General features: G+C 31.3%; 1 protein-coding gene across 1 annotated transcript; it reads left to right on the forward strand.

The window, feature by feature from the left end:
- The first annotated feature begins 99 nt into the window (after positions 1-99).
- Positions 100-6,549, forward strand: LOC114182330 (AMSH-like ubiquitin thioesterase 1). The gene is made up of 14 exons (XM_028069188.1): positions 100-494; positions 1,509-1,573; positions 1,719-1,794; positions 1,877-2,056; positions 2,200-2,297; positions 3,133-3,238; positions 3,319-3,365; positions 3,636-3,984; positions 4,167-4,256; positions 4,695-4,757; positions 4,848-4,922; positions 5,155-5,217; positions 5,604-5,656; positions 6,141-6,549. The coding sequence occupies exons 1-14, from the start codon at positions 378-380 to the stop codon at positions 6,313-6,315; spliced, it is 1,557 nt and encodes a 518-aa protein (XP_027924989.1). The 5' UTR covers positions 100-377; the 3' UTR covers positions 6,316-6,549.
- The last annotated feature ends 4,766 nt before the right edge of the window (positions 6,550-11,315 follow it).

Consider the following 11,315-nt stretch of genomic DNA (forward strand, 5'->3'; position numbering starts at 1 on the left):
AGATAAGAAAAACTTAAAAACTAAACTGATATTATTTCATATAGAGATTAAAAAAGTAATTTAATCTTAAAAATTCGATCATGAACAAAAGATGAACAGAAAATAAGGGTATGGCGACGCGGGAGCGGCCAAACAGATCCTGAAGCAAACCCGCGTTTCCATATTTACCCTCACAACAACCCCAAATTACAATTATCGCATTCATTCACCTCATCGCTTCAACCCGATCTAATTTCTACACCGCCGTCGATGATCGATCACCGTTAGCCTCGTCATCCTCGCTTTGCGAAGTTTCGGTGTCGTCGTTACGTTTGTAGGAATAAAACGACGGCGACGACGGTGACACGCTGCGTTGCGTGAAACGATAAGAGAAACCGATGAGGTCCTCTTCTTCGGATAGGATCAGCATCGCTGCCAGTGCTCAGAGACTCGATGTCGATAACCGAATCGCGCTCCGATTCTACTACCGCATCGCCGATAACATCCTCCGACAGGTCCTTTTCTTCGTCTTCCTGCTATTTCAATGTGGCGTCCGGGAATTGGGGCGGAGAATCCTAGGTTTAGATAGGCAGCGTCTAGTTGAGAACTTGGTTTTGTTTTCTTAGAAATATATAACAATTTTATTTTTCATAACTATATGCTTTCATTTCAATTCATAGATTTATTGTTCGCTGATCGGGGAGAGAGGATAATAGGTTTACTGAGAAGTGTAATTTATATTACTGAATGTGGTGCAATATTTTTTGGGATAGAGGTAGTGATTTTTATATTTGATAAAAAGGAGTAGCATTTTTTTTCGTTTGGGATTCTGTGTAAAATGTCGTTGTAATATTTTAGAAGTACCTATGAAAGAGATTCAATGCATCAGAATAATAGCAGGAGTTAAAAGGGGGTATTTTTTGTCGTCCCCTTACTCATGAGAGTATCATTTATATTTAAAACCATATAACATGGGTTTATTCCCTTGATTTATTTGACTCTACTAATTGCATACAAAGCTGGCAAATGGGCTATATTCTAGAGCGTACCACTTTTGTATGCACAAGAATTGAACTTAACTAGGGCTTGCACAAAAAGCTTTCAATTTTACAAAATATTTCTAATTATTTAAAGATCATTGTTTAATCATGAAATACATTGTTAGATTTGAATGTGTAATGCGGGCATATTAGGTTTGTTCATCAACTTTAGTTAGAATTTAGAATGTGCCACGGGATAGTGAATGCGGTAATGTTAGAGTGATATGAAAAGTGACGTGCATGAATTTAACTGTCTGGTTTCATCTTTGCCTTTTCCTTGCACTAATGTCGCTGGTGATTGACTTTTGCTTTGTCTCGGCGTAGAGTGTGCTTTTACTCATATAGCTTGTGTTAAAATATTTTTTTTCCATCCTGGATTTTACGGTCATGCTTTATATTTTTATTGATTTGTGTGTTCATGATGTGTTCTTGACTGTTTAGTTGCACTACCTAACCTTCAAGCTTAAACTATTGGTTTTAACTTTGCAGGCTGACATCTTCCGCGCTGAGAAGAATATTATTGACCTCTATGTGATGCTTTTAAGATTTTCTAGGTAAAGCATTTTGTATCAATATTTGCATGTAGTATTTTTCCGTTAGTTGAACTGTTTAAAACATCGGCATTTTATTGTATTTGTTACTTTGTTGTTGAATTGCATTGCGTTGAGGGATCTATCCTTTTGTTTCGTCTGGTTTTAGTTTGGTGTCTGAGACAATACCACGTCACCGAGATTATAGATCATCTCCACAAAGGCAGAAAGAATCATTGAAAAAGGTTAATTGTTGACACTCTTCTTCGAATGAAATTTGTTATATAAAATCCTGAGTTTAATCTGATTTACAATTTCTTGGCATAGAAATTGTTAATTTCTTTGAATGAACTGGAGAAATTGAAACCAGTGGTCCAACAGAAGATCAATGAGCTTAACAACAATCTCGCATACCAACAAAATGGGCGTGGAAATTTTAGTTCAAATAATTCACTGGATTTTTCTCCCATGAAAAAGCAAACATCAGCTAGTTATGGCCAAATAAAGGTAAAATTTGTTGGATAAGAATTCACTCAAACTAAGGTTGTCATTCATTAGTAATAATCTTTCCCTAAAATGAAATCTTTTATGTTTTTCTGCCCCTTCTGAAAAGAAGTCTAGCATCCATCTATTATTGTATATTTGACCAGGCAGCTAGACCTACTAGAACTGGGGAGCTTTTTTACCAAGGATCTAGGACCCAACAATTCTCTTATGCCAGGCCTGTGGAAGAGCATGTACGAAGACTGTAAGTATTGGAATAAACAATTATGTATAATGGACTTCTTAATGGTGGTGGTAATATTGTGACAAGTATTGCTTGTACATGTCAGTTTCTTTTTTCACAGGAATAAAGTTAAGTGAAAGGAAACTGTCCTTCATCTTTTGTTTGCTTTCTAGTATCATGAAAAAACTTGTTTGAAAGTCAAATGCTAGATGGTCTTCACTGTGCATTTTCAGTAGTGTGATTTTCTATTTATATAAAGTTTTGTTATGCAAGTAATTCAATTTTAGTTGTTTCTTTTACATTATTGTGTTACATTTTAATATAAAATTTGACCCAGTTAAGTGAGCAGGGATTACACAGTTATTACATTTCCTTTTCCTGGCTTATAACCTGCTGCTGGTTGAAATACAATTTATCTTTGTTGAAAACTGGACAGAGTATTGGAGTTGTATTGCAGATACATTACGAAATTTTAGGATGTTGCTGGATATGATTTCCTGTTTCTGAATCTCACTAGAAAACCTTGAGAAAAGTTGTTAATAAAAAACTTAAAAAAGTTAAAGAAGAGAATTTACTATATTTTTAATAAATTAAAAAAATCATATACCAAATGATTGTGGAAATGTTAAATAATAGGAAATGGAAACAAATTTAAATCTTCAAGAACTAGCTGCCGGATACAGCAAGGTTTGATGACAGTTTTTGGTTTAAAAACTTGCTTTATTATATTTGATCTAGTAGCACTGCTTGAAATAGAAGTTTTAGTCTGTTGGCTTTTTAAATTAGTTCACAGATTACTCTGTCCTGCATTTTTTCTATATAAGAGGTCCCTTACATTTTTACTGAACTTCTATAGATCTCTAACTCTTCCACCTCCAAAGGAGGAAACTCTCTCTAGACATTCTATCCTTGGTCCCAATGGGTTAAAGGGACAGTGGAGACCACCTTCCACTGATAAAAGGGTATGTTGTTTTGGATTTGTATGTTTTAATTCGATTTATTCGCTGATTGTCCTGACTTTTCTGTCTGGATGTGGATGTAGATTAGGTATCCAAGCAACATTGATCTGTCTCCTGTTGAATTGCCAAGGTTATTTCTTATTTTATGTTTCTATTGTGCTTTTCTTTATTGTTGGCTTTCCAAATTATTCTAAGAAAAGTGATTTGTATGTCATTGCTAACCTTTTTTGAAATGATGGAATTATATTTGAAGTCATCTTTTAAAAGGATTCATTTGGTTCATTAGAGTTCAATATTTTAAAATCCAAGATTGTTGTCCATGATGCTCCCAGAGCTGGTTTATCTATTTATTTTCATAATAATTATGTGATTATGTCCTTCCTACTTTTGGAACGTACAGCCTACAAAATCCTTCGGAACATGAATCTGTGAGTAAGAAAGATGATAGCATTGCGGAACACTATAAGTCAGATTTAGATTCACTTGTTACCCAAAGTGAGGACGTCCAACCCCAGCCTCAGCCTCAACTTCAGCATGATCAGGAACCTCCTTCTCTTATTTCGTTTGAAACAACAGAAATCACTCCTGAAATAGAGGTTATCAGGCAGCCTTCTCCTCCACCTGTACTTGCCGAGGTTGTAGATTTGGTCCCTGCAGCATCACCTTGTGTTCAGGAAGCAGGATGTAAGGCAGAGATTTCATCAACGGATAGTCGTGTTCATGCAGAGGCTCCTCTGCAACTGCACATTGTGAGTCAATAACACTTTCTTATTTATTTTTTTTGTCTTAATTTTAGGTTGATGTTTCTGGGGGGAGGCATAGTTAAGTCCGTGTTGAGTATTTTTGTTTCTTCCGGTATACGTACAATTTCTAAATTATTTATCATGGAATGAAGTTTGACGTCTCTTTCTAATAATGGGTTCTGTTTCAGTCAACTTCTTTGATGGAGAGTTTTATGAAGCTTGCCAAGTCAAATACAAAAAAGAATTTAGAGACTTGTGGAGTCCTTGCCGGTTTGCTTGTAAGTGCTGCTCAGTTTTTTCGTTTGTCTTCTTTAGATAGAGCTACATGCAAAGGTAGATTCGAAAGGGTCTCGGAATCTCAGAATTGGATTATGGATTAACTAACTTAGAAATAGTATACGTATATAACTATATGTGTGTGTTTGTATGCGTATATAACACATTGCCCTAATAATCCCTGCATCCATATGTGTGTGTATGCATATATAACTATTTAGTGTGCGCTCATGTTCTTGTGTGAATACAATAACACTTCTCTTTTTACCTTTTCTATTTGTTATGGATCAACCCGATACATGCATGGTATTATATGTACTTGTTTGTAAAAATTTTCATAGTGTACTTGCGCTGCAATGGCTTAGTCTCTCTAGCCTTCAATATTTTATGCTCAACAGTTAAGATATTGATTGGAATCTTGTATAACACCTGATATGCAGAAAAACAGAAAATTTTATATTACCGCCCTTATAATCCCAAAGCAGGAGTCAACATCAGATTCTGTAAGATTTTCTTTCACCATAAATATTTTGGAGAATATGTATTACTATTATTCTTTAAACATTACATCTGTCATTGTTCTTCCTGAGCAGTGTCAGACTACAAATGAAGAGGAAATATTTGAAGTGCAGGATAAACGATCTCTTTTTCCCCTTGGGTGGATCCATGTGAGTTTCTAAACTGTGTTGGTAGAAACTAATTCAGGTGCCGGAAGATTGTTTTTCTTCTTACTTCCAAAAGTAGATGATGAATGATTATATAGAATAAAATTTGTCATTTTGTAAGCACGTTTTCATCTGGTGTATTGAAGAAATACAATTCTTATCCGCATTTCTTATATTTTTACTTTATTATTCTTCCATTGCTGTAACACTAAACTATATTATTCTGAATTGCCAGACACATCCTACACAATCTTGTTTCATGTCGTCAATTGATCTGCACACCCACTACTCCTATCAGGTGAGTTCATCTTTCAATTAATCTCCATAAACATTCTTTGCTTTGTCTTTGGACGTCTACTTGCTCTATTTAGTGAGAAAATGGTTGAAGTGAAAACTGAAAAACTACTAGTGATAGGAATATTTTATACTCTAGTATCTCTGAATTCTTGTACTGTTTTGTATTATTGTAACTGGCCATCCTAGAGTCAGTTTTTTTTAACTTTATTTACCGACCATATTTATAATTCATGTGGAAAAGTTAAAATATATATGAAAAATGTTACTTCCAATCAATCTCATACATATGACATTGTTTCTTTCTTCTATTGTTTCTGTCAAAGATGGGCTATCCTTTCTGCATTTATTTATACTTTTATTAACATGTGCAAACTCTTGTTTCTTTAGATTATGCTGCCGGAATCTGTTGCAATAGTCATGGCGCCAAAAGATAGTACAAGGTAAGATCACATGTCAGACGCGTTTTTGAAGAATTGGATGATAGAAAACATTTCAGTAACAGCATTAATGCTTTGGTCAAATTCTAAAAATGATCACAAATTTGCTATATAGACTTGACCTTATAAATTTAGGAAACCCAGAAGACGTAATAGAATCTGGAAAGGAGTCAAAAGTATTTTTTGGAATAATGTAACGTGTAATGTTCAGCAGAACTCAAATTCTATGATAGTTCCTAAAAATAGTTAATAATCCATGTTTCAAAAAGGAGTAAAATATTTTTGCATAGAAAAAAAAATACTTGAAAAGGATATAGTGACTTCCCTCTTTTTTGGCCCCCCCTTTGCCCCATAAAATATTTACGCAAGGTATTGAATTTCGGGCATTATTTCATCATAATTTGAATTTTTCGGTGTCTGAATATTAATGTGTTACCTGTGGTTGAGATGTTTTTCCTACATAACTTTTTTGAATTTGAATGCACAGAAACCATGGCATTTTTCGGTTGACCAGCCCTGGTGGAATGTCTGTGATTAAACAATGTGATCAGCGTGGGTTTCATCCACACAGTCAACCTCCAGATGGTGGTCCTATTTACAAGACATGTACAGATGTATACATGAACCCAGATTTAAAATTTGATGTCATTGATCTTCGATAAGACTTATTTATGCCATCATTGTTTATACAAATAGGTTTTACTTTTACCATTAATTCACCAGCTGTGGCCATAAGGAATGTCCCGGCCGTGTTTGTAAAAAGAAATCTTGCTCGTTGGCTTTTTAATTTTTTGGGTAACACCTTTTTAACTTTGTATTGCTGTGCTGCATCCTACTACTGGTTGACTATGCTGTTTAATTAAAATGCATATACCGATTTGTATCAGTTATCATAAGACCTGTTATTCATGACTTCATTGCCCTGTCATAATCATTATAAAGTAACCTAAGAATGATGCATCTTCTGCCTCTAATGCTTGATGCAATCTAAAACATAACATTCTGATAAATTGGAATGATAATCTTTCCTTTGCATTTTTCAGATTAATGATACCTTCTATTCGCTCACTTCCTCCTCACTCAACTTCACGCACTTTTATCAGTTTATATCTTAGTTTATTATTATTTGTAACTAAATTATCTTGTTCTTCGTTATTTATGTCTGGTTCTTATTCTCTATGCTCAGGTATATATATACACTTTAGATTTTCTAGTTTTGCACTGCTCTGAAAATGCATAAATTCTAGGACGTGGTTAAAAAAATATCAGCAACATCTTTGAGATTCAATACTATTTACAATTTGTTTAATTATTCTAGGGTTATGAAGGAGAGCATGTGTTAAAGTGCAACCGTTTGAACTGATTGTTATTTGAAGCAGAAAGAAATAAAAAAGCCAATTTATTTTTAAAAGATTATTCGGCTAATTGGATGGGTTGCTTATTTTTATTTTTCATACGACTCCACTAATGAATATGAAGGGGTGTTAAATTAGATTTTTTTTTAATGATTCACTTTTATTTATTTTACTTTCTGAATATAAAGAAATATATTTCGATTTATTTAATTGGAAATATTAAATAAGGTAGTCAATTCGTGGGTAAAAATTGAATACTACGTCTAAAGGAATATTTATAAATTTCAATTTCTATAGGAATATCTATAAGACTTTGATTTCGGTACGGACATGTCGGTTTCGCTCTCTGTTCCAAATTCCAAGTCCTCAAAGTTTATAGCAGTTAGATTCACATACAGATCTTTCTATTCATTCCTGTCTAATCCGACCCAATTTGCTTTCTGAAAAGTATATTTTTTTAAATTTTTTATTTTTCATGTCTTGAAATTGTGTTTTTGTTTTTATTTTTGTTAAATTTTAATTATATTTTCTTAAAAAAATATAATTTGTAATTACAAGGTTTTGTGCTAAAAGTTTAAACGAGTATACGATATTTTTCTTAAATTGCTTAAAAAATAACAATAAAAAGGATAAAAAGTAATATTGTAGTAAATTGTCCAATTATAAAACAGAACTTGCACTTTCATCTCATTAATTTTCATTTTAATAAATATATTATAATTTTTTAGATAAAAATTTAAATTTATTTATAAAACAAGACTAATTATACGTAAAATAAGAAGTTTTATGACTATGGTCATTTTTCTTAGGCCTCAGTAAATAAAAGTAATATGAACATTATATATTCAACTAATCTAATAAGCTAAATAATAAGATATAAAAATTAAAACATTAAATTTAAGTTATATTGTATTGATTAAATTAGATTTCAACCTAATTCGATTTATGCTCATTCCTACTTTTGTTGATGCACACAATGAATGCATCCAAACAATAGAATATTGAATTCGTCTTTGCCACTTTCAACAAAAAGAAAAATATGGAGAAGGAAATTAAAGTGACAAAGGAAGAAAAGAAAAACAAATCAAAGACTATAGAGATTAAAAGAATTTGAGTGAAATTAGCAAAGAAAATATCAAGAAATCTGTTTTGGAGATTTTAAATTTTCCGGTTGCTAAAGATTGTCTTGAAAAAGACGGAAGCTATTTTTTAATAAGATTATCTGTACTTAAGTTTTTTCTTTTAATAAGATACCATTTTTTAAGTCGAGATTCTTTATTAATTGTTTTTTTCTTTCTGTTTTTTCTGCTTAACCTTTAAAATATACTGATATTAACACATTAAAAAGAAAGTTAATATATTTAAAAATATTAAAATAGACATCCATCTGCGTATTTTAAAATTCAACAGAAAAATATTATAAATTGAGAATTTTTTTTCTTCACACATGACAAGGCATATTAATGAGCACCACCATCGCCACCTACATAGGTGAATTATTATTCTACCCGAATGATCCATTTGCTATGATTTTGGGTGGAATAAAGCAATAAGAGCCAAGTGTGTATATAGATTTGTGAACTATGATGAGAATAGGTCTAAGTCTGAGTCCTAAAGTTGATGACATTTTTAGTTGATATCATACTTTTGGTTACATCCATTACATCTTTTGTTGCACCAAACAACTGTTTCTGGTTATGCCACTTCTTCACCAATTGATGCTTCTGGGGGTCCTTCAAATAGTGGTTGGGGTAGGGTCCCATGTTGTGGCTAGTATTTCACCATCCCAAATAAGGATTCAAGGACTATTTTGTCATCAACCTTATCACTTTATTCATTTTTCCAATTTGGGACATTACTCACATGCCAACTTCACAAACAAAATGGGGTATTTGTTTTGGTGAAATCAAGAATATGGTAATTGTGTGGTGGAGACTTTGCCTCCTCCATTCTCATATGTCACCCCCACAACCCATACCTTGTAGAGCATATGCGCCCATCAAGGACTCCAAAACCTATATTATTTTTAGGAGGGTCAAAGTGAACCAATTCAGCTCATTCCGGTGGATTTATCACGGATTTAATTAAAAATTGGTCAACTCAACTTAATTTATCTTTTAGTGAGTTATAAATTTTATAGGGTTAAATATTTTTGATCCCTTAACTTTTAGTGAATCTTGAAATTAGTCTATTCATCTTTCAAAATACGTGAATTTTTTCAACTTAGGTTGAACTCGTTTAACTTGTAGGTTAAGTGAGTCGGGTTTAGTTCAACCCACTTTTACAAAAAATAAAATTTTCTCAACTCAATCCATCTTGAATTTATAGTGAGCTAGATCGACTTACAAATTCGAACCCAATTTCACCTTATAAATTTATCATAAGAAAAAGTTGAAATGTTATCAATTAAAGTTACACAAATATACATTGATAATCAAGTGTGAGTGCAACTTTTATTTAAATAGAAATGAGGAAGTTAAACATTTTATAGAGAAAAAAATTTATTGATATGATCTCATATCCATTAAGATAATCATATTAGAATAAATTATCACATCAAAGGTATAATTTGTTTTGAAGCTTGAAACTTTCATTACTATATAATCTTTAAAAGATATTTCGAATAGTTGAAAGAAAATAGTGTATTTGAATTCTTCTCGATCTCAATTAATAAATCATGTAGGTAGGAACGACTCAAAGGTTTGAAACAAACTTAAAAATGAAACAAACCTAAAATAATTAATACTAAAACAAATATTTTTGAAGTCTATTTTGAGACCTAAACCAAGACTTTACCTGTTTGATTCTTTAGCCAACCCTACATGTGAAATTATTAATGTATTGAAATACCTATAAACTCATAATCTTTCTCGATGTATTTAACAACTTATACAAAATATAATTTTGAACAAACCACCTTTTGTCAAAAATTTATTAGGTAAACTTTCATTTGTGGATAGCATTTTATTTTATTTGCATGTTCAGAAATTGAATTTTAGGTATTTAATGAAAAGTACAATAGCGATTTATGTGAGTTTTTGGGTACTCATACCTACATTTTGCCATTGATAGAAAGAAGGTATGGATCTTTCCCAAATATAACATTGCCGGCCTTTTAATATTTACACTATAAACAATAATATAAAAGTCTCTCTCATTCATTTATCAAACCAATTCACACAACAATTACTCTTTAATATTCATCATTTATTGTCGACTCAATTGTCAAACTATTTATATATATATAATAAATACAGATCTCAAAAATGATCTTCTGTAAGTAAATTTTTTCTCAATTTCTACTTATAACTCGAAAATTAACTTTTGTGATTGGAGCTCAACTTTTTTGAAGACTCTTTCTAATAAAAGCAAATAAATATAACATTTTTGTTAGAACAACTTTTCTCAACTATTGTTGAATATTGCATATGGCAAGTTCTTTCTTTTCAATTCTTTTACTAGTTATAGAAAAGGACCCAAATTTCAAAGATTTTGAAGTAAGGAAAGTTTATTAATTAATTCGATTTGTTTATTTCCTTGAAACTCTAACTTGATCATGTTTCAACAAATCAAGCAGATTCTTCTTTACTTTTAAAGTTAACGATGATAATTGCTGCCTCAAAATTGATGATAAGAGGCAAGAGGATAAAAATTAGGATTATGTTGTTGGGGTTTGAGTTTCTTATTTTCTCACGTACTTGTTACAACTAATTTTTCCTTTACTTCTTGTTTGTCGTCCTTTTCTTTTTAATCGCATCATTATTTTTTTAATATATTTTTATCTTTTAATTTTTAATAAATTTTAAAATTAGTTTATTTAAAAATTTTAAACTAATTTAGTAACGTATTAATACGTTGATTTAGTCATTTTAATTAAATTTTGTTAAGTTTATTTGACATTTCAAACACGTTTCATAATAGTATTTGATTTAACATTAAAACGAAAATATATTAAATAATACAAACAACTTAAATACAATCTAAATATATTTAACCATTTTTTTCTATTTTTCTTTTCTTTTTATTTTATTTTTACTTTATCCTAGTTTCTTAAGTTATAAAGTGATGCGTGTCAAAAATTGTTGGATAGAAAAATATGAACTTAGGTTCGTTTTTTGAACGAGTGCATATCCTCTTCAATACCAATTTTCAGTAAAAAAAATTAGAATACACAAAATAACTAAATATCATAAAAAGTTAGCACGTTTCTTCTAGAAAAGGATCTATACACTCTTTTTGAAATATAAAAAATAAAATAAAATAAAAAAGTACGAGAAAGAAAAGGACAGCTGCTATAAATGTGATGT

The sequence above is a fragment of the Vigna unguiculata genome, chromosome 4 (genome assembly GCF_004118075.2).
Source record: "Vigna unguiculata cultivar IT97K-499-35 chromosome 4, ASM411807v1, whole genome shotgun sequence".
NCBI lineage: Eukaryota > Viridiplantae > Streptophyta > Magnoliopsida > Fabales > Fabaceae > Vigna > Vigna unguiculata.

Excerpts from the sequence above, each read along its gene's own strand:
- LOC114182330 (XM_028069188.1), top strand. The coding sequence starts at position 378 with ATGAGGTCCTCTTCTTCGGATAGGATCAGCATCGCTGCCAGTGCTCAG. Across the intron at positions 1,795-1,876 it reads AGAAAGAATCATTGAAAAAG|AAATTGTTAATTTCTTTGAA; the intron begins GTTAATTGTTGA and ends TTCTTGGCATAG. Across the intron at positions 3,985-4,166 it reads CTCCTCTGCAACTGCACATT|TCAACTTCTTTGATGGAGAG; the intron begins GTGAGTCAATAA and ends GTTCTGTTTCAG.